The sequence below is a fragment of the Opisthocomus hoazin genome, chromosome 2 (assembly GCF_030867145.1).
Source record: "Opisthocomus hoazin isolate bOpiHoa1 chromosome 2, bOpiHoa1.hap1, whole genome shotgun sequence".
In the NCBI taxonomy this organism is placed as follows: domain Eukaryota; kingdom Metazoa; phylum Chordata; class Aves; order Opisthocomiformes; family Opisthocomidae; genus Opisthocomus; species Opisthocomus hoazin.
This window is the reverse complement of record NC_134415.1, coordinates 54892856-54915922: the sequence shown is the minus strand read 5'-3', so window position 1 is coordinate 54915922 and position 23067 is coordinate 54892856. Positions and strand designations below refer to the sequence as shown.

General features: G+C 40.2%; 1 protein-coding gene across 1 annotated transcript in view; it reads left to right on the top strand.

The window, feature by feature from the left end:
• The window catches only part of IGF2R (insulin like growth factor 2 receptor), a 60304-nt gene extending 37722 nt beyond the window's left edge, over nucleotides 1-22582 (top strand). The window contains exons 27-48 of the mRNA XM_075413715.1: nucleotides 501-707; nucleotides 1078-1208; nucleotides 1917-2014; nucleotides 2872-3008; nucleotides 3634-3824; nucleotides 4477-4603; nucleotides 4983-5105; nucleotides 6083-6345; nucleotides 8010-8222; nucleotides 9153-9302; nucleotides 10357-10518; nucleotides 11056-11263; nucleotides 11669-11815; nucleotides 12290-12524; nucleotides 13530-13666; nucleotides 14688-14802; nucleotides 16146-16292; nucleotides 17704-17888; nucleotides 18378-18564; nucleotides 19657-19806; nucleotides 20400-20469; nucleotides 20904-22582. Coding sequence (XP_075269830.1) covers nucleotides 501-707; nucleotides 1078-1208; nucleotides 1917-2014; nucleotides 2872-3008; nucleotides 3634-3824; nucleotides 4477-4603; nucleotides 4983-5105; nucleotides 6083-6345; nucleotides 8010-8222; nucleotides 9153-9302; nucleotides 10357-10518; nucleotides 11056-11263; nucleotides 11669-11815; nucleotides 12290-12524; nucleotides 13530-13666; nucleotides 14688-14802; nucleotides 16146-16292; nucleotides 17704-17888; nucleotides 18378-18564; nucleotides 19657-19806; nucleotides 20400-20469; nucleotides 20904-21305 — 3785 coding nt within the window. The 3' untranslated portion in view covers nucleotides 21306-22582. The remainder of the gene's footprint in view (nucleotides 1-500; nucleotides 708-1077; nucleotides 1209-1916; nucleotides 2015-2871; nucleotides 3009-3633; nucleotides 3825-4476; nucleotides 4604-4982; nucleotides 5106-6082; nucleotides 6346-8009; nucleotides 8223-9152; nucleotides 9303-10356; nucleotides 10519-11055; nucleotides 11264-11668; nucleotides 11816-12289; nucleotides 12525-13529; nucleotides 13667-14687; nucleotides 14803-16145; nucleotides 16293-17703; nucleotides 17889-18377; nucleotides 18565-19656; nucleotides 19807-20399; nucleotides 20470-20903) is intronic.
• The last annotated feature ends 485 nt before the right edge of the window (nucleotides 22583-23067 follow it).

Here is a 23067-nt window from a genome sequence, read left to right as displayed (position 1 = left end):
TAAGGTGTAGCTAACGTTTCCTATGATCAATTATTTCCAAACTCGGCGATCTTCATAGCTGCGAAAAGAAGATGCAAGTCTGAAATCTAGGACAACTTTTTCTTCGGCCTTGTGACCTCGGTTCTTTCCAGATAATTAAGCAAGTCCTGGACTTAGTATCTCTGGTTCTCTACTTAATCTTCATCATGGCTGAGGGAAGAACCTGTGAGGCCACTTTGAGGTAGCTTTTGTAAAGTGTGACTTCTACATCTTGCATTAGTGGCAGTTACAAAAGAAATGTTCCATTTGTAGCTTAGTCTCATAGTTCTAGAGATTGGTGACATCCTGAAACGAGCTACTTGGATGGACTAAAATTGTCCTTCAGTGTCATTGCCCGAAAGTGCCAGCTACTCATTTTTGTGGCCTTTTTTTGTGCCAGTAAACCTAAATTGTTTTAAGTCTATTTGGCATGGCTCGTAGATATGAAATTATATTTTAAAATTCTTGATTTCTCTTTAAAGGAGAGGATTGCCAGGTGAAAGATCCAAGGTATGGTCATGTTTATAACCTGAAGCCACTTTCCAATAAAGACATAAAAGTGAGTACAGATGAATATGACTACTACTTCAGAGTTTGTGGAGAAATAACAGAACCTTGCAAACCAGAGGCTCGCACTGTGTCATCGTGTCAAGTAAAGAAGAGGGACAGTACTTTCAGAAAAGTGGCAGGTATAGCACTTGATTGCAAGGAACTTAGAGAATGGGAAGGTGTAATTGAAGCTGCTATGTGATGAAAGAGGGGTTCTTGCTAATCTTGTACATCTTACGAGATAAAGCACCCTACCCCTTTTGCTTCATGTGCGAATAAAATGTCATGTTTATAGTTATCTTGACACACAGTTATGAATGAGCTCAGCGCTACTGTACTGGAGCAGTACTCGTTTAATAACAAGGTCACAAGTTTTAGAGGAAGTTTGAGGTCTTTCTATCTATTTTATTGTGTGAGTTATTGCTGTCTATGCAACCCTGTTGCCACAGCCACTACTGCAGTTCTGTATTTACTGGATTAGCTGTTTACTTTTCTCAACTCTGCTTCTAGGCTTGCTTACAGAAAAACTGACTTTCAAAAATGGCTTGATAATGATTAATTACACCAGTGGAGAAAAATGTCATAAAATATACGAACGATCAACTGCCGTATTATTCTATTGTGACAAGACTACATCAGAGGTTAGTTGCAAAACATGCTTCCTGTGTATACTGTATTCGAGTTGCCCTCTTCTTGATGTGTGGGAGGGTAAGGTGAAGAATATGACCTAGCTTCCTTCAAGGACTGCTTAATTGTTTATGGGTTAGGCAGGAGATTGAAAGGTCCTGTTGAGGTAATAAAAAATGAGGAGTGTTTTGAATTTCCTGTATAAGGAAGGTACCTTTCATCAGGCTCCAGGAAAGTCAGGGCATGCTGTTCCTTTAAGGGATGCCTGCCATGAGCAAAGCTATTGGAGATGTTGGGAAGGGATGCTCTTCTGGAAATAACAGCTGTTTCTTTGTAAGAAATAAAAGCTAGGAGACTGAATCTGCAGGAAAGTACGTATTGGTTACGTGGCCAGACCAAAATAAGATGGTTACTTGCTTTTAGTATCTCTCTCTGTACTTGAGCTTTCCTTTTGGTTCTTAAACAACAGTGCCTAGAATTTCTTTTGCTTTTCCTCTTATTTCATGGAGGAGGCAGAAGCTCCTAATGGCTGCCCCTTTGTCAGAAGTGTGCATGTGGATAAACTCAGGTTTGGGAGAAGCCATACTTTTAGCTGGTCAGAGGCTCTAAGATTATATGTAAATACAAGTTCCTGGATCTTCCTGAAGCAAGGCTGAGACACTTTGGTAGCTTCAGTGTGTCTAAATGAGAAAGTAAATTCCTTTTGTATTTTGTTCTTTCAGCCTGTATTTTTGAAGGAAACGCCAGATTGCACCTACATGTTTGAATGGCATACGCAGTACGCTTGCCCACCTGTTAAATCTACTGAGTGCTCCTACAAGTAAGTTGGTTCCACAAACTTAAAATGGAGTTGCATGATGACGGAAACAAATACAGCCTTACTGGAACTCAGTGCAATACTGCCAGTTTAGCTATTGTGTTTTGACTTAGTCAGAAACCAGCTAATGTGGCATTCTATGGCAGTGCAATCTATTTTAAGTAACTTTTGCAATTTGTACTTTCTAAAACTAATATCACTGAAGAAAAATGCTTGATACTAAGCTTATTCCCCAGAAGAAGGTCAAAGAAAAGTGAACTGTTAGGTATGCATTTATTGATGGTGGAACTCTAAGTACATTAGGTTGTTACAAGCGTCTAGTTGTTATTCAGCTATAGCTGATTTAAACAAGAGTACAGCTGCTGTCTGTCTGGAACTTCCATCAAACAAAGCTTCAGGAAAAATGTCACCTAGTTCTGTCACAACCAAGTATTAGCTAATTACAGTTTGATAAGTGGGGTCGAACGTGGCTAGTAATTGCCCCAGAGTTTTAACATCTGGCATCATCATAGCTTTCTACCCTAAGGTAAAACAATCCACTGCAACTATGCATTTGTGCTTGCCATGCACTGAAAACCTGCGTGTTTCAATGAAAAGTCAGAATTACGCTTGTATTGGCTGAGGGCTGTGTGTATGTGGACAGTTACTGTGGGGGATGGCTGGTGCAGTGATCAGTCTCTGTACTGTATTTGAGGTTTGTAGGGAGCAGTGAGTCTGGTGCAGGTTTCTTTTCCAGCATGATACTCTTCTTATAGAGTTGTTAAGTTGAAAGTTATTGTAGTAACTGAAGAATTGTAGCTTACAATTACTTGGTTTTTTTCTAAATGCCTCTTAATTTCAATCCTTTGTGTTTCTCACAGGGATGAAGAGGGAAACTTCTATGACTTTTCATCTCTGACACGACATAGAGAGAATTGGGAGGCCATTACTCTATCTGCTTCTGCGCAGAAATACTATATTAATGTCTGCAAGCACTTAGTACCATATGGCGCAGCACGTAAGACCAAAATAAAAATATATTCTTGCTGTAGCTAATGGAGGCAAGTGGTAGGACAGTACTGCTGGCTGTTGCTCAGGGTGAAAAAAAATCGCAAAGCAAACTACATGAAGACATTGGTGTAGTTTTGGCACCAGAGGGACGGGTAGATTGTGAGCCTGATTTCCATCTGCTTGGCAGATGAGATTCCCTAGCAGCTCTTACCTTGCCTTGATGACTTCATCTCTAGCTCTTCCATTGTTGTCCAAAGTCTGCTATGGCTCTTAAGGAATAAAACAGTCTTTTGGCACAAGGTGTTACCTTCAGAATTTTCTCTATGGCATCTTCTGACGCACGCCACACTTTGTGGAAGACCACGTAACAGACTCTAGCGTTTCACTCTGTAGTAGTCCGCTTCCCCACTAGTAGCTGCCACTACTTTCTGCATGACCTTGAGTGAAGTGAGGCAGTTGCTGCTACTTGTGTTTTTGGGGGGAATAAAACACCCCAGTGACTATGATTTGGACTGTTGCTTGGAGGTAGATTAGCTATGACATACCTGAAAGTAGAGTGGAGTTTTGTTCCAGGCAAGTAAGCCTTAATAACACTTAGGAGTAATAAGACAGTTTTTGTTCATATGTTACAGGTTCCTGTCCTTCTGATGCTGCTGCCTCCCTCATGGAGGGAGCAAAATGTACAAGTCTGGGGGAAGTGGCTGATGGTCCCCGGTGGGAAAATGGCGTTTCTGTTCTGAAATATATTAATGGGGACCAGTGTCCAGATAAAATTCGCAAGAAAACAACAATGTTGCGCCTCAAGTGTGATGAAAGCAAAATTGTAAGTGGGCTTCTTCTGGTGGTGTTTTCATGAGTTGTTCATACCACTGTTTGTGGAGAATGGCGGTCCATTCTTATCCCTTCTCTAGTCGTCTGTGGTTGGATGGGAGCCAGTCTTGTAAGCAGACTGGCTGGAAAGAACTTGAGATTTAGATGCTGAACAGTTTTTAAGAGATCTTTTTGTACAATCTGCTAGCAGAGATTTTTATCATCTGTAATAGCTTCAAATTGTCTGTGTTTGTCTTGAAGATAAATGTATTGCAGGTTGGGAAGTGTTTCAAGTAGTAAATAATGCTATTGGCTGTGTAGTTCTTAACTCTTGCACGTCTGTATGCCTTGCCGTTAAGTATTCTTCTGTTTGGTGAGATGTCTTACTCTCACCTTCCGGCTTTTCTGTTGCCCAGCTAGGCTGCCTTTACCTCTCTGATCAATTTTATTGCTCCTGATAATGGTTCTGTATGGTTGAATATTTGAAATAGTCACAGTTAATGCTCTGTCCTTGGATTAATTCATTGGACCACAATGGTCTGTTAAGTCCTAGGACTGGCACTCGAATTGAGCTCAGCTATAGGCTTCAGGGATAACCCTGTGGCATGAAATCTTACAGCATCACTCTGTAGAGATGTTGCTCCCTCCACTGTTTTCATGTTTAGGAGTCGAAGCCAGAACTTATAATGGCCATTGAAGACTGTGAATATACCTTCTTATGGTTCACTGCTGCTGCATGTCCTCTTAAAAGCAACGTGCAAAATGACTGCCGGGTAACCAGTCCTGCAACAGGTAAGGAGGAGACCTCAGGATTTGGTATGTGGAAGAGTCCGCTGGAAGCGGCACTACTGCGTTTGTGTTCTTGAGGAATTTCATTAGAAAAGGGCAGTGTGGCACGTATTCTGGATAGTGACTAACAAGCTTATTGGTGGGTAGAAATACCTTGTAAGGCAATGTCCCTTGGAACATAACTAGTCTATAGTTCTGAAACTAGTGTTACCCGCAATTATTGATATGAATTAGTAATTGTTTGCCTTTCTAAGCTAGCAGGCAATTAGAGGCTGGTTGACCTTCCTACTAAATTAAGTTACTGAAAGCTTTTAATACAAAGAAATATCTTGATTTTGAATCTGAAAAAAAAGACTAAAATTATTCCCTGATCTGCCTACAGGCCACCTCTTTGATCTGACATCACTAAAGCGAGAGTCTGGCTATACCATCAATGATTCACATAACAGAAAAATTGAATTGAATGTTTGCGCTGAAGCTAAAAGTTCATGTGCTAATGGAGCTGGTAAGCATCTTGTGCTCTGTGATACTGTAATCACTAACTGTAGAGTACCCAAAGGAAACATTTAGCTCAAGTTTACAGTAAAATGCAAGGTGTGGGTTTTACTGCAAATGTGGAAGGCGTGAACAGCTGTGTGAAATGAAAGCGATGTATTCATCTCAAACTCCATTCCTAAATTTATATGGGCTCACTTCTAGTCCAATCTCTTTAGGTCTGAATGGGTGGGTATGCTTCCGGACGTGAGGGCAGGAGTGTAGATGTTTCTGCTGTGCCTCTTGGCTGTTGTGAAAAGGAAGAAGTTATGAGCTTCCAGCTAGAGTGGACTGAGCACAATAATTGCTCTATGGTGATGTATTGCTGTAATGCATCTGCACTGAGCCTTGTGTCCGCACTTCAAACCATAACCAACACTCTTTCCAGCTTTCTGTTCTGTTTTGGATGCTTCTGAAACATCAGTAGAAATTAACTTGTATTTTAAGCTGCTTACGAGCAGGTTCAATTGCTAACTCTTTTGTCAAACTGAACATAAGACAACATTTAAGCATCTTAAGTACTAAAATAGGAGTATTGCTTGTGAATTAAAAATTATTTTTGTGTAGTTAGGAGAAAATATTAGATTGATTTGATTTCTAAAAGGCATCTTAAAATTACATATAATCTGTCTGATGTTTTGTGTTAATTTTCTGGTTTTCAGAGAAGTGGTAACCAAACACTGTGCTCTGTGATTGCTTAAACATGTGTAGATGCAGTACATTCTGCTGGTTAATGCAGTATTAAAGGCAATATTTGGTCTTTGTTTCGATGTAGTTCAGCTCATTTTAATGGCAATTCTGGATGGTGTGAAAAATCCTATTTTTCTTAGGAAAATTAAAGTGAGACTAAAGTCTTAAGTTTCCTGCTGTTTGTGTTGTAAGGTGCAATTTTGAAGGGCAGTTACATCAGACTTGATCAGTTTTGTTCATTTGTCTTTTTTACTGTAGCTGTCTGCATCACTGGTGGTCCAAAGCCAATTAATGCCGGAAAACCGAGTAAAACGCTAACTTACGAAGATCAAGTGTTAAAGCTTGTCTATGAAGATGGAGATCCTTGCTCTGCAGACCCGGAACTGAAGCATAAAAGCTATTTTAGCTTTGTATGCAAATCTGATGTTGGAGGTGACAGCTGGCCTGTTTTTCTGTCTTTTGACGAGCAGACATGCACTAGTTACTTCTCTTGGCATACTTCCTTGGCTTGTGAGGAAGAGGTAAGAATTACTTCGACGGAAAACACTTGCGGGACTTAATTTCAGGGGGGAAGTTAGGCATATAGCAGTGTATGCTTCATATTCCTTGAGGGAAAAGTCTTTTCCTGTAGCACAGAACCCAGGTTCCTATAGGAGTTCTCAAATACTTTTCTTACTGACTCTGAGCAGGGATGAACAGTACGTGGCAAACTTCTGGTCCGCATGGCGAGCAAAGTTAAAACTTGAGCACTGCAGAATAACTCCTCTGTGGAACATACTTAACTGCTTTTCTGTACAGCTCAAATGGAAGCCATAGGGCATCTTCTTGGGAACTGATGGTTAAGATCCTCCAATGCAACAGGCCAACAGAGCTTAGGTTGAGTTGAGGATGGATAGTATCTCTGTGCATGGGGATAGTCTTTGTTTCTAAGCAAATGACTAGAGGCCAGGCAAGTGTATGATCAGTTTGCTCAGTGCAAAAACTGATAAACCTTGATGGCGTGAATTTAGCATCTGCCTCTGCTGTGTAACACATGGTGTAATAACATGACTTGGTCAACTGTAGAAGAACTGGTGTTCCAGACAATACTGTGAGCTAGTCTTACTTTAGTTAATTTTAGCTAGTTAAGTTGTTGCCAGTAGTGGGTGCACAGAGTAAAAGCCAGCAATAGGAATAGAAGGCTAAATGAGCTATAGGGTGGATTCAGATCTCTTCTTAACACCTGAACATTACCTTTTGTGAATCTGCTTAATCATTCTTCTTGCTGCCTTGATTACTTCTAGCGTGACCATCATTCTCCGTGACAAGTTGTTTTTCCTCATAATCACTGTCTCAGTACTATCAAATTGCCACTACCACTCTCGCTTCCATTTAGGAAAAATGTTTTTTAGTTTTCCTTTCCCTGACAGGAGCTGTTACACATCCCCTCCTTTTGTAAGAGTTCTGCTACACACAGCTCTGGTTTCCTCTTCAGCAGTACGTACCATACCGCAATACAAATCAACAGTGCCTAAAAACATTGTGTTTTCTAGCCTATCAACTCTGTTCAGTGATCGTTTGTGCATTTCTAATCACTTTTCACAGTGTATCCACAGTGTGGTGATAGCTACATAGCAATGATGATTATTTGCCCTGAAATTAAATGGTAGTTTTGTTACTTGCTCCTTATCTGATACCTAAACAAGAATAGACTTCCCAAATTCCGGGTAGGCTGTCAGTAAGCTTTAAGAATGTGTGAAATAGATGGTGAGGAAACGCAGTGCTCAAGCTGTCAACTTGCAATACAGTAACTTTACATTGTTATAACCAGCTTGTTGTAAACCAATGGTCCAATGTTGTGTTGAGAGGTGGGGAGAGGAAGCAATTGTAGGATCTACTGATCTTATGAAGACATAGTGACTGTATATGCTGGAGTATGCATGCCGGAGCTTTACGTCTTGGTGTCGCTCTGATATGGACTCCATTCTGTAAGAATGTTTAAATCACTGAGGTTTTTCATATGCAGCTAATAGGTGCTTAGTATCTATAGGCAAACAAAAATTGTAACAAGTACTGCTTTACTTAAGTTGAATTTGAAACTTTTAAAATGTAGTTGCACTTCTGGCCTTATGAAGGACAGGATGTTTGTCAATAAATCAAAGCAAGTAATAAAAGAATAAGAGCAGTGAAATGTGCTTTCTTGTAGGTGAACTGCTCAGTATTGAATGGCAGTTCTGTTATTGACCTGTCTCCTCTGATCCATCGCACTGGATATTATGAGGCATTTGTGGATGAAGATATAACAGATGTTTCTCCAGACTTCTACATCAACATTTGTGAGCCTCTCAATCCGATCAAAGATGTCAGTTGCCCACCTGGAGCAGCTGTGTGCATGGTTCCTGTTAATGAATCGCCAATAGTGAGTACTATGCCTGGAATCATTGAAACATGCATTTCCCTGCTAGTTTGAAACAGTATCCCTGGCTAGAGACCTGCTTTGAACCAGAGGCTTGACAATGGGTTGAAGAAATGGAATACAAATTTAAAATCTACCCTGCAAAATTGCCTTTCATCGCTTCTCTGCGAACAAGTATTTTCCTATCCTGAACTCCAGCGATTTTTTTGGGGTGCCAGAAGATTCCGTTCTGTGATAAATGTGAAAAATTACAACAGAGAAATTTTTCGTGTAGTGCTGTGTGCCAAGTACAGAGCCTGGGAAGCAGAACACCTCTTAATCTGCCATTCTGTGGCACAGAAGTGGCGTGCTTGATCCCATGATAGCCTGTTGCAATATGAAACAGCATATGTCCTAGCATGCTCCAAAATGCATTTAGTACTTTCATGTGAGAACTTCACGGCTTCATGAACAGCAAGCCTGTGACAGAATGTTGGTTAACTTGTCTATGTTATTACTTTGAGAGATGAAAGCTCTTGCTGTTCGAGGTCTTGTTTGTGAGCTGTAGAAGGTGCACATAAAAAGTTGATATTGTTTTCCATGGACTTCCACATTGATGTAGGGACCTTACTCCATTGTTAAGACTATGCTGGTTTTAAGTGATAGTTGGTACTTTGGCACAATGATTTAAAAAACAATCTACCTATAAGATGCAGAAGCTCCCTGGGTTTTGTCAGGCTTAGTCAAAGAATGTTTTGAGCTGCCCAACTTGTGTTATGTTTGAATTGAAATACAACAACTGTTCTTTGAGTATAGAATGCAGTTTTCAAAAGTGCAGTAGTTGTGCTCCAGTGTAAGCCAAACAGATGAATCTGAATTGATCTGAATCTCTGGGCTGATCTGAGATCTAGGTGTGTTCCATATGTCTCTTAATACATATTTTTGCTTGTGTAGGATATCGGTCGTGTTACTGAACCTCCTAAGTTAAATGAGGCAGTAAATGAAGTTTACATCACTTACAACAGCACTACTCCTTGTCAGATAAACAACAAATTGAACTATACTTCTCTTATTGTATTTCACTGCAGCCAAGGAACTAGTCTGGTAAGACATCTAATAAACTTATGTTGATATTGGAATGCAATGGGAAGCAGGTAGTAACCAGTGTTAGCTTTGTTTAAAACTATATCAGGGATTTGTTTCTGGCATATAAGGATGGACTTGTTTCAACCAGGAATATACATACTATTTGCATTCTTAACTGGGCAGAATTTCATATAGTGCACGGCAGGTTCTGATGGTGTCAAGGATCAGATTCCACTGAAATAATGTAACAATACCTTATTGCTGGTGTTAAACTTAATGCTGTATTGCACCTTGTCGAGGTCCAAAAGCTTGTACTTGTACCACAAACTAACACAAGAACTACTGTAACTGTTTGTAAACCTATTACCGTGAAATGTTTCCTCTATGTTGTAACCCATTCCGTAATCATACACAGCTTTAAAAATTTGCATTTAGGTGTTTATGTTTTTATTTTGTGTGGACGCCTGAAGACTAAATTGAGGTTGCATAGTGGTATGAATTTAACACTACTTGAATTTTTTCAATGCTTTAACAAACTGTAGAGAAGCACTTAAGTATGATATTTGACAAATTAGAGCTCCATCAAGATACACGGTGGAACCATTTTCCATCAACATAGGGCATGAGCTGAAACTCTGTGCAGCTCTGAATGTTACACAGGCCATGCTCGTATTATTATTTAAAATATGACAAAGGAAATGACATTCCTTCTAAACCTTAATTTGGTGAACTTTCTTAATGTTCTCTACCATGGAGAAACACAGTTCTGTCTCACTGTTGTTCCTGCTTGCAACTAAGCTGAACATCAAAATCTTGACCCTAAATAATAAGAAAGCCTGTGTACTTGAACTACTGCTTTGGTTGTTTTCTGGAGCTAGGTAGAATGGACTTCACATGTAGCTTTTTTGATACCAGTTGTAATATGAAGGCATGGTGTTTGTCTTAGAGTCAGTAAGGTCTAGCATCAGTAATAACTGAGGTTAACTGTTGGGGGGGGGCAGGGAATGCAGAAAGAGCAACAAACTCTGCAAAAATTAAACCGAATGTATCTTGCTGTGTTCTTTGGTAACAGGGCAAGCCAAAGATGATAAGGAAACTTGACTGCAGTTTTGTGTTTGAGTGGGAAACTCCGGTTGTGTGCCCTGATAAAGTGAAAACTTTAGGCTGCTCTGTGACTGATGAACAGCTACACTATACTTTTAACCTGACCAGCCTTTCTGGAAGATCATTCGAGGTAATGCCATCTGGTGGTGGGATTTTTTTTTTTTTTTTTTTTCCCCTCTTTTTTCTCTTTATTTGTAATTGCTCATCGCTGTCAACATTTTAAAACTGAAGCAGAGATTTCTTTTAAGCATCCTGGGGTGTTAGAGGAGACTGAATCACATGCTGGAGCTGTGGTCAGTGTTGGTATTTGTTTGGCCTCTGACAGAGGGAATAATATCACAGGGAATAACATTAGGTTTTTAATGTTCTTGAGATGTGAATATACTCATGAGGAAAGGAATGAGAAATCTTCACCTGTGGCAGAATCCCGAATGTGAAAACAAGTCTGCTGAGCAGACTATATCCTTGGCCCTGTGGGTTTACTTTATCTGAAGTTTTGTCATATTAAGGAAGGCCAGACTTGCAATATTAGTTGTCTGATTTTCCTCCTGTGTTATGCAAGTGCTGCATGGGACTTGGTTTATAAAGCTCTTGGGTGGTTCTTTGTAAGTATTGACCCTAGGCTCTGAGGCAGCCTTGTTTATAATGCGTCTGGATGTCTCCACAGGTATTCTCTGGATCCGGCAGTTACCATGTTGGTGTATGCAGTAAGGCAACAGACTTGCCCCAGGGAACATGCAAAGATGGGGCAGTGTGTCTGACATCTGAAAGTGGTGTGTCATCTTTTGGAAACATAAAGGAAATGAAAGTGGACTATAGCCACCAGGATGAAACTGTCATCTTGCAGTATACGGGAGGTGATCACTGCCCTCCAGGTGAGATTGAAGCAGATGCATTCTCTATGTAAAAACTTGTCAGCTTTTTTTACCCTTAAAATGTAAGGTTTTGTTGCGATAGGAGGGTAGCAGCATGGATTTTGCATGTGTTAATAGAAACATGTACTTTTGTTAAATCACGTGCACCATACTAATGTGCAACCTCAACACGTATCTCCTAGAAGAGTCTGCAACTTTTCTGTGGGGACAATTGTAGCTAATTGTACACTACATCTTAGTTTTCTCATTTGGTTTAGACTTAATGTTTCAGTATTTCTGTTGTCTGCCTCTGGCTATGACTTTTCATGAGTAGTGTTGAAGTACAGGCTTTGGATATGGTCCTGAATATTGGTATGCCTGCTGTACTACTGCATGTTATTAAAAGGATGTACCTTTCTTTCTTAGTGACTGAAAAGGGAGAGCTTTGTGTTTTCCCCTTCAAGTACAAGGGGAAGACCTATGAGGAATGTATTACAGAAGAAAAGAATAGGCCATGGTGTGCTACAACTGAAAACTACCAGGGAGATGGAAAATGGGGATTTTGTGGTAACGGTAAGAACTTCGTATACTTCATTTGCAAGGATCTGAGCTGACACAGGGAGTTTGCCATCATCAGGCTGGGCATAAGATGTCAGGTGCAATACAATGGAAGTAAAGAGGTAGGAGTGGGCAAGAGAAGGAATCTATGGGACAAACCTGACTTTACTCGAGTGAGCAAAATACTTTTGAAATAAAAAGTTTATGCCTTTAGATAAATGAGTGGTTAAGTCATAAGTGATGACTTTACTTTGACAGAGATCAGTCCTTTTGGAAGGAGCACTGCTTTCTAAAATGCATGAAAGCTAACCTAGGGAATAAAACTGCTAGGCAAAGCATTTGTGCCCCTTTGCTATATGAAACAGTACCTGATTACAATTTTTGTTGCTACCACAAAATTGCTATACTAACATCCATACATGCCTGAAAGACTCTTGCAAAGTACTTTTTTCCTTTTTTATTTCCCCCCCTCCATCTTCCCCATTATAGCAACTGCAAGAAGGGAATCTACCATAATCTTCACATGTGATGAAAATGCTGGTGTTGGGAGACCACAGCTTCTGAGTGAGACACTTGGCTGTGCTGTCACATTTGAATGGCAGACTCAGGCTGTTTGTCCTCCCAAGAAGATGGAGTGCAAGTTTGTCCAAAAACACAGAACTTATGACTTGAGAATGCTCTCTTCCCTGACGGGATCATGGATCTTTTTCCACAATGGGAACTCGTGAGTAGTGAGCAACTCCCAGAGAGCAGCTTGCTCCTCAATACAGTTGAAGCTGTAATGTGGCGTAGTACTTCTGTTCAATTCCTGTTCAGAGTCTGTTTAAATTGCTGACAGTGTGTTAAAATGGTCAGTGCTTAACACTGTGTATAGACAAAAAACCAGAAAATAACCCATTTTATCTGAAGAGGATGAATAATTACTGTCTTCATCCTCGCCCCTCCCGCTATTGGTAACCCTTTTTAAAGGATGAACAAGTCTAAACTAAAGGCTTTGTAAAGGCTTTCTATTTAAACTGCTATCTTAAAGTTATTTTGTAGTTTTAATGCAATTTTTTGATTTCTTAGTCCCGTTGGACAAAAATCTTGATGACTCAGTTGCTGTCTTTGGACTTGAGTGTGTAACTTTTTCTCTAAAGTTCAAGTAGGGCTTTTTCCCCCCCATTCCTCTAAGTATCAGCTTAGAGGAAGATACGAATGGCAGGAAGTCATCAACCTCCCTAGCCTTCCCCCTCCAGTTAGCAAATAGAAATGAACTGGCAAGGATGAGAGCATCTAATTCTAAACTTATGATGAACTGTGGGGTAACAAAACAGTTTTTAATGCCTTGCTACTAGTTCCTCTGTTCTAGTAAAACTTAACTGGTATAGCTCTGAAAACATGCTGAATTGAAGATGGTACTATAACCTATATAGCTGAAAAAACTTCTAGGCATTTCTTGACTCAGTTCATCTCTAGTTTTGACGTAGTTCAAAATTAACTAGTGAACTAATCTGGTAAATGATCAGTTTACCAGATTGATCAATTATCAAGTCATTTACTTGAAAATGATAGTTAGATGTAATCTGCTAAATCTTAGTACGTGCGTTACTCTGTCAGCTAATTCAAGTATCTAATTTTTTTCAACCTGGCTAGTTTCTCATGAGGATTCTAAAGCTTATGTGTCACTTTTTCCAAGTTTAGCCTAAATTAATTTTAAAGAAGTTTTTGTCTACCCTGTTCTCTGTAGGTACTATGTGAATCTCTGTCAGAGGGTACATGAGGGACCCACAGGCTGCCCTGAAAGAGCCAGTATTTGCAGGAAAAGCAACAATGGAGACGTTCAAGTTCTCGGACTTGTTCATACACAGAAGCTGAATGTGACAGGTAGAGTTACTTTTGTTCCTGTAGAGCTACAGATAGTTAAATCTTGCAGCCTAGCTATAGTGGTTCTTAAATTACGGTGAAGCCTTTATTTTTAAATATCTCCACAAAATATCTTTACCAGCGAATCTTCTGTTTAAAACCAAAACCAGTAAATGCTACTACTCAGAAGTAATGTTGAAGCCATGAGAAAACGTTGAAGCAAATAAACAGTGTTGTCATTAAAGCTGCAAGAAGTGAATTGTCCATCTGAACATCAAGAAACACTTTTTTACGGTGAGGGTGACCAAGCGCTGGCACAGGCTGCCCAGAGAGGTTATGGAGTCTCCTATCTTAGAGATATTCAAAAGCTGTCTTGACCTGGTCCTGGGCAGCTGGTTCTCAGTGGCCCTTCTTGAGCAAGGGACCTCCAGATGTCCCTTCCAACCTCAACCAGTCTGTGATTCTGTAATTGTGGGAGGGAGAATTATTTTTGTTCATCCTATTTTGAAAGACTTGTTCAATGTCTACTAACTTCTTCAATTAAAGCAGCGTGTGAAAGATGACTAAGGGGCTTCATTCTTAAAAGGAATAAAAAAATCTCAGCTTTACCCAAGTTTTCAGTTGTAAGAACATTTTTTTAAATTGCTGCTGAGTTTGTGAAATTGAGGGAAATCTTCCATCCAGCAACAAAAACAATGGGATGTATTGCATGTGTTTATTGCCTGTGTTCATTTATAATGGATATCTTCATTTACTCTTATGTTTAAAAAAAGATATCTTAGTTGTAAACATTCGTTATGGCTATACTGGTGACCTGAACACAAGGTACAACGAAAATACAAAGGTGTTTGAGGAGTGATTTTTAAATTATCGTTAGTGTGAAGGCCTCAGATTACTGAAGTGCTGTAACTGATATATGGTCTGTGCAGGGGGGAAAGAAAATCCTGAAAGTTAATCTGAAGTAATGAAGTCTGGAGAATGAGCAAAGGGAATTTGGCAGTTGCTTACAAAAATCTTGAGTGTCACCATTGTTCTCTTCTAGGTGATACAGTATATATTAGTTATTCCAGTGGGCAGGAATGTAGGAAAAACAAGAAAGTAACAACAATTATAGAACTGAAGTGTGCAAAAACAGTTGGCATGCCTGTGCTGCAGAGGTGAGTACCAAATTAACATGCCGGTGATCTTCATGGTTTATTCCTCTGTACCTCTCTAGTAAACTGTAAGTCTCAGGACAGTGACTGTCTGTTATGTTGGACAGTCCCTAAAGTAATCCTTGGTCTGCGCTTTAAAGACATGGATCTTCTGGAGCTTGTGCACATGTTCACTTCCATATACAATTGTATTTTCTATTTATCTTAAAATTTCTGAGCAAAAATTTAAGCATTCTACTTCCAGATTAGATCTGACAATGGCTGCGATGCTGTTTTTTTCAATATCGGTTGTAGTACAGCCACTCTTAACTTTGCTCAAAGTCTGTTTAGTAGAAAACACTTACTGTAGGTAAGTGTTTGAGCTAAGAAAACATGGTTTGTTGTTTCAGTACAGATTATTTAACTAGAAGCTGTCCAAAGTGAGGTATATATGCATGATCAGAAATAGTAAGGAAGCTTGATGGCTTTTTGATCAGACTGATTTTGATTGATTGTATATTGTTCATAGAATTCAGAAATTGAGCAAGATGCTCTGCAGGAGTCAAAGAACTAGGCAGCAAAATCTGACTAGCATATACTCCTTGTCCTAGTTAAATAACATGCAGCACGTTAAACCTGCTGAGAGCAGCCTGGAGCATCTGTCCTATGAGGAAAGGCTGAGGGAGCTGGGCTTGTTCAGCCTGAAGAAGAGAAGGCTGAGAGGGGACCTTATAAATGCTTATAAATATCTGAAGGGTGGGTGTCAGGAGGATGGGGCCAGACTCTTTTCAGTGGTGCCCAGCAACAGGACAAGGGGCCATGGACACAAACTGAAGCATAGGAAGTTCTGTCTGAACATGAGGAAGAACTTCTTCCCTCTGAGGGTGACGGAGCCCTGGAACAGGCTGCCCAGGGAGGTTGTGGAGTCTCCTCCTCTGGGGATATTCAAGACTGCCTGGACAAGGTCCTGTGCAGGCTGCTGTAGGTGACCCTGCTTGGGCAGGGGGTTGGACTAGATGACCCACAGAGGTCCCTTCCAACCCCTACCATTCTGTGATTCTGACATGTTGTTAGCTAAAATATTTCAATAAAACCTTCTGATGCCCTGTGTGACTTCTGGAATTTTTGAAGGAGGAAGTTTAAGTGCAACTAGGTCTTTTTAGATCTTGGAACTGCAGAAAAGTGCAGTGCAGCTCTTCGAGTAACTTTTTTTGAGTGCTACTTTACTGTTTTAACTTACTCTCAGCATGGTGTTTAGGCAGGACATTCCCACACATGGGTTAGCAGCTGTGTGTCTCTCCTTTCTGAAGATACTAAGTGCTTGTTACTGTTTCCTGGAATCCTCAGTTGTGTTTGTTATTTGGTAGGATTGATGAAGTAAACTGTGCTTACTACATCACTTGGGACACACGGGCGGCTTGTGCTGTGAAGCAGCAGGAGGTGGAAGTGGTGAACGGAACAGTCATTAATCCTGCAAATGGGAAAAACTTCTCTTTAGGGGATGTTTATTACAAGTAAGTAAAAAATGCAAACAGAACCCCAGCAACAACCAAAAACCGCAGCACCTTAGTCCTGTAGAGTTGTACTTCAAGAAAAGAGAGGTTGGTGTGAATAATCTGTGTTGCCTTAACAGTTCTTGACTGTCAAGTGGCAGTAGCCCTGAATTCGCCTTGTATCAGTGACTGACTTAAAGGCCTTGATCAATAATGTGGCTCACAGCTGGGCTTGTAGTTTTGAGCATGTCCAGGTATACTCAAGACTAGTCTAAAGCCTGCACATACTCACCTTGATGTTAGATCTCTGTATTGTGGGTTATTGCTCTCTTCCATAGCATGTAGACATTAGTTCAGTGCCAGAGAACTTGATATTTTTCACCTAGAATACTCCTTAGATTTTTACATAGCACCTTTTTTCCTGCTCAGGTGATCCATATGGAAGTAGGAACCCATGCTTCAAAAGCCGTAGAAGTGAGGAATTACAGCTCTGGAGGAATGGTCAAGCATGGCTGAACTCAGGAGAGACAGGGGAAGACCAACAGTTAATGCTGACTGTACTATACATTGCACATAGCTCTGTTCCAGAATCTCTTATAAACTATTATATTTAACGTCAGTTATATGTGTTATGGAAGGAAATCTGCCCATACTAGTGTTACGGGAAGAATAAACCCTGCTTGCAGGGCACAAGCCATTAGTGTGCAGGATTGGAGTAACTGAGCAAAAATACTGTGAATAAACCTGCTGCACAAAAGTGGCGATAGCATTACAAGCATAGAGAAAAAACAAAAATCAGAGAAAAAACAGGCCTGCATGTGGGAGGAGAGGAAGACAGGACAAAATTGAAAACTTGATGTAATGTGAGATTAAAAGCAAGTCATATTTGAGCAAGCTCAGCCTTCAAGCAAGTGGCTCTAACAAATAGCTGTGAATCTCAGAGCATTCTCATTCTGACCAGCAGTGTGAAACCATGCAGTTGTAATCAGTACTTGGGTAACGTGTATGGTAGAACTAGTTACCCTTCTGGAGAAAACAACTAAGCTATGCTATTTATCATAGCCACAGAGCACACAATATGGTTCAGTAAGCTAGCTTGTGTGTGAGCTGCTGAATCATGCTTTTGTCTCCAGTTTATTTTAATCCTTTGGAGGTACTTGCGTGTTCATACACACATTGAGGGCAGTATAACTAGAAAAGTTTGGTTTCTGTGCTTTCTTAGACTGTATTTATGCTAAATATAATCTTCATTTGTAATGTGTGGGAAGGAAACCTCAGTCCTGCATCTTCTGTGGTTGCTGAATCAGTCACTCCAACTTGCTCTGGAATCAACAAGTGGTAGCAACTACCACTGTTGCCAGTCTCACGTCTTGGGAATAACCTAAATCTGTGAGTTTAGACTTAAGGATAGACCTGCACTCTGTTTCCTCAGGTTGTACACGGCTTCTGGTGACATACGGACAAATGGTGATAAATATGTATATGAAATTCAGCTTTCTGGTATAAGAAACTCAAGTTTCCCAGAATGCTCTGGAGCAAACATCTGCCAGGTTAAAACTAATGAACGTCGCTTTCGGAGAATTGGTTCTGCCAGAAAAGCTAAATATTATGTTGAGGGTAAGTACTTGCTTACTAGTCTGAATTGCTTGATACTCAGTGTGAATTGCTTCATCAGAAAATGGTTCTTGTTTCACGACATCTGTGCTAATCCATTTCTGTAAACGTATCCAGAGTCTGTCTAGAAGAAATTAGGTTGCTTTTTTCTTATTGTATAAGCTCAGTTGCAAGTGTAGCTTGAATAGGATTTGGGCTTGACACTTTTGAAAGACTTTGGCAGAAATGATGCAAGATTAAAGACTTGGTCTCCTGTTTTCCTCTGTGTCTGTGCTGCATGAACAATGATCTCCTTTATCTAGCTGCTTTTTCTTGTGAAGAGCTTAGCCCCCTGTTCTGTAGCAACTGATGGGATCAGCTATAAGCTCACCTGTGTAGATACTGCAAAGTGTAAGCTGTTACTGCAGAACACATACATAACTTTACAGGGTCTAGGGTTAATACATTGTTCTCAAGGAAGTAGTAAATGGTAAGATTTTCTTCTCATTCTAGATGATGACTTGGATGTCATATTTTCATCAGAATCCAGATGTGGTAAAGATAAATCAAAGTTTGTGTCTTCAACTGTATTCTTCCACTGCAGTCCACAAGTAAAGGAAGGCATCCCTGAATTCCTTCATGAGACAGCAGATTGCCAGTATTTATTTACCTGGTACACTTCTGCTGTGTGTCCATTAATGTGAGTAGTTAACCATTTTCTGAAAGCGGCTCTTGTCAGCGCTTCTCTGCTAAAGGCTTTCTTGTTCATCACAGTGGTTTGAGAAAAGGCAAAGCTAAAAAAGCAGTAGGCTCATGGATAGATGGAATTGGTGTTCCTGTATGTAACGTGTGGCACATGACCACTAAATAAAAGGTTGTCTAGTTGATCTGGACCTAAAGCTGCTTGTTTGCATGGGAAATGGAGAGGCATGGTGGAATTTATATTCGTCTCACTAAGTAAAAGCTACTGAAGCTGACAGAGCATGCAGTTTAATGTTACTGAGAGGAGTAACATGACTCAGTATTTGGGTCCTCCTTGCCTTACTGTCTGGAAAACTTTAAAGCCACAGCAAAGACTGGCCTTCCTCTCTATCTGCCCACTTCTTTAGGCTGGAATGAAAATCATTACAGGTCTTAGAAATAATGAGGTATTTCTGTAATGAACTTGAGATCAGCTTATTCTGTAGATCCAAAAAGGAGTAATGAGGTGACAGCGTTAAAAGCAGAGTGGCTGTATCTAAGTGCTTACTGGCATTCTTGGCATGTAGGCAGCCTCACTGCAAACAGTGGAGTGACTGCTTCTAGGATTGTTCACTTTCTGTCTGCTAGCTTGAAAATAGGAAAACTGTTTCTTCTGGTTTAAGCAAGCAATTAGCTGTTGAAGGAGTTTGGTCTATGTAGTACTGTAGTCAACTGGAAGGTAAATAATTGCTGTGGCTTTTGCAGCTTGCTCAGGTGCAGGATTGGTTCTGAAATTGCGGCTTTGTGTGGATAGCTGCTGCTGCTGTGTAAGCTCTAGAGTGCCTAATCATGCCCTGCAGACTTGACTGTAATCAGTTTTATGAACTGTTTGAAAGCCTACCAGGATGCAGGCACAGTACACACACGTATTTTTTCAGTGACTTTTACTTAGAATGAAATCCCCCAAAACTCAGTTCCATATAGCTGTTAGGTAGGACTGAGAGGATGGTATGGCGTGTTTAGTTTCTTTGAATCTGCTGTTTCTAATCCAGTTTGATGCAACTGGGCAATAGATCTTACTCATCCTGTTCTTCCCAATTTATGTTGTTAGATCAAACAATGAGCACCAGACTGATCAGGAGGCCCAAGTACATAAAGGCCTTTCAAGGAGAAGTCAGGCTGTTGGTGCTGTGCTGAGTGTCCTCCTGGTTGTTCTCACTGCGTGCCTAATAATCTTGCTGTTCTACAAAAAAGAGAGGAGGTAAGAACTGGTTGGGAGGCTTTAGAAGTTTTGTTGGTAGGACTTGGTTTCCTCAGTAAAGGGAAGTCGTGAACTTTAAAGACTTTTTTTAAGTTCAAACCGCTGTATTTTTTTAAATTCCCCATTACTGTCTGAAGTTCCATGTAAAGAGGGCTGGAGTACACAATTGAATTGGGCTAGTCTCTGTTGTTGACAACTGCTAATTAAGGAGGATAAAACAACATGATAATATTGTTAGTATTTGATATCCCTCTCCTTTCATCGTGTCAAGCTGGAACCATACAACAGCAACAAGGAACAAGTGCAAGTCCTGCTGATTGCCTGCTTTCCAGACAAGTTTGGGGTTTTTTCACTTAGAAATAAAGGCCAGGGGTGTTTCAGAACAGTCATCCTGAAGCTGTGGTACGGGGGAAGATGTACATCATCGTGGACTGAATATTGGTAGAGTGGTTCAGGGTCAAGTGTCACTATGCGATAGCTTGCAGCTTGCTTGGTGAAATGCTTTATGTTGATGGTGAAAATCCAGTGAAGAAAAGCGAGGGCTAATAAGGGGGGTACAATCTCCCTAATGCAGTATTCTTCCCCTTCTTTAGGGAAATTGTAATAAACAAGATAACAAGCTGCTGCAGAAGAACATCCGGTGTTTCCTACAAATACACAAAGGTAATACAGTGGCAAAATCGAAGGTTTTGTTTTTTGTCAGGTTTTCTTAATATGAGGCTTTTATTCAGAAATAAATAAACCCCCTTAATTCCTTCAGTGCGTGGGAACCGTACTATGTGACTTCAGGAAAGCCACATAGCTGAAATATCTACATTTATGTTGTGAAATGGGTAAGGAAGATAGAGTTGAGTAAACGAAAAGCAGTCCATAAATAGCCAAATAGCGTACAAATGTACAGGAAGAGAAAGTAGTCTGTTTCAAGTATAGTGAAAAGCAGTAGTAACAGCATGCTATTGCAGTATTACTATCTTACGACCAAGTTAAACTCAAGGCCATGTGTGGTGCGGGGTCTGACAGCTGGGGAGATAGATCAGTGTGTGGCAGAGTCTAGAGTGGTATATGCAGTCTCCCCTTGCTTTTTTGTTTTCTTGCAGATAAACAGTGAGGAAGAAGCTAATGAGAATGAAACAGAATGGCTTATGGAGGAAGTCGCAGCACCACATCAAAGAGCAGCAAAAGGAGGGCAGGAAAATGGTCACATTACTACCAAGTCTGTTACGTCTGAAGCCTTTACCTCTCTCCATGTGGATGACCTGGACAGTGAAGATGAAGTGTTAACCATTCCAGATGTAAAGATTCAGACAGGAAGAGGACTAGACAAGAGCAAGCACCCACAAAAGAAGCCACCCGGTCTTGGAAGTGATGACAAAGCTTATTTGCTGAATGGGGGAAAGGAAAGGAAAGCAAAAGCCAAGCCAAGCCAGCAGCATGCACAGAACTCTACAAATAGAGTATCGTTTCATGATGATAGTGATGAGGACTTGTTGAATGTTTAATAACCCCTCTTGTGCCTAATCAAATATATAGAGAGAGATTATATATAACAGAACAACATTTCCAACCAAATATGAGGACTTCAGCCTGAAAGTTTTTTTCTGAATTTTGCCTTTAACACGAAACCATTGAAAAGGGAAGAAGAGAAAGATTTCTTGGTTGTTTACAATGATCTGTTCAGTAATGACTGGATTTCTGACATCCAGTTGGCTGAGTTATGTTGACTCTCTCTAGCCAGGACACTTTATTTTAAGCTTCAGCATAGATGTTAAATGTGTGCTTAGAAAAGAGAAACCTTTGAAAGGAAAGGATTAAGGCTGAATGAAGTCCCTGGCTCCTGAGACTCAAGTTATCTGACTACTAGCATTTTAACTCCTTGTATTTATTGATCCTCGCTACTCAGGTTTGCTTAATAGAAACATGTTCTTCCTGCCGGCAGGGTATTATTCTATGGGTTCACCCATTGTAAAACAAGGAAAAATATAATTTTTGTGTGTTGGGATGATCTGCTGTAAATTTTGGAACTGGTCTAATTTATCCTGTAAATTTGAATATCCATTCTAATTTAAACAGATCATTGGTTCAAAGGTATTGACTGAAAGGTACAACTCTGTATAGCTTTAGCCTGAAATGGTTGCTGTTCTTTGCATGATATTTTTTTTTTGGTATTGGTCGTATGACTGACTTCATCAGTATTTGCCTAAGCAGCTGACATGCACCCAAAGAATTTTTTCTTCCTAGATTATGGCTGGACTAAGCTGACTACACAGAGAACCAGTGTTTTCAAGGACATAGGGGCAGAATTGCTCTAATGCAATCTGCACTGCCCAGTTTGTCATCACCAAGAAAAGCTCAACAACTAGAGGAGCCCTAGTTGGCACAGTACCTCTCTCTGATATTAATTACAAGAAAAAAAGTTTGGGACAATGTTTTCTGACAGCCCAAGTTCTAGCTCTTGTGCTATGGTCCTGGCCATGGTCATTGATTTGAAATGTTGCTGGCAATGAACGTGAGTCAAATTTCCTCTAGAAGTTTTGCTCTCCTCCAGGTGTTTCCTAAATTAAATTATGTGCAATGATAGGGTTCAAAGCATCGTACTAGTACATGCGTTGGTCAGAATTTTTTGAAACTTTTCATTGTTCCTTTTGGCTGGCTTACTCAGTTTCAACAATGGTTTCTTTTTATAAAAATTCCATTTTGAATCAAAATAGTGTAATATAAAGTATTCAGCAATTTCAATAAAAGATATGAAGTGGGTATTCCAAATCCCACATCTCAAGTCTGGGATCTTTCTTACACTAGTCTGTAATGCTGCTCATCAGCCTGGTGGTGCCCTTCGTAGCTGTGATAGCTAATATCTTAATTGCATCACTCAAAATGAGAACTGGTGTTTGATGACAAAGATGAGAATATGTAGGTAAGCCCCAGTGGTGTGTTCTTTCTTTTATCAGACGTGGGTTTTCTTCCTCTTGTATTGTTACCAGTGAAGCTGTAAATCAGTTTGGCTAAAGCTGCATCTTGTCATACTTAAAAGCAGCATTTTTCATATTTAGCATTAGGTTAATTTGTAGGAATGAGGGGCCTGACAGTTTGTTTTGAATTGCAGCAGTTCTCTCAAGGGATGTTGAAGAATGCTGCTTCCCTTCCTGAAGTCTTCAAGGCTGGCGTCTTGGAGTTGTTTGGTCCGTGAACCGCTGCATGGAGTGACTTCCCGTGGGTTAAGGCGTAACACCGCATGGCCTCTTCATGGTGACTGTGCGTAAC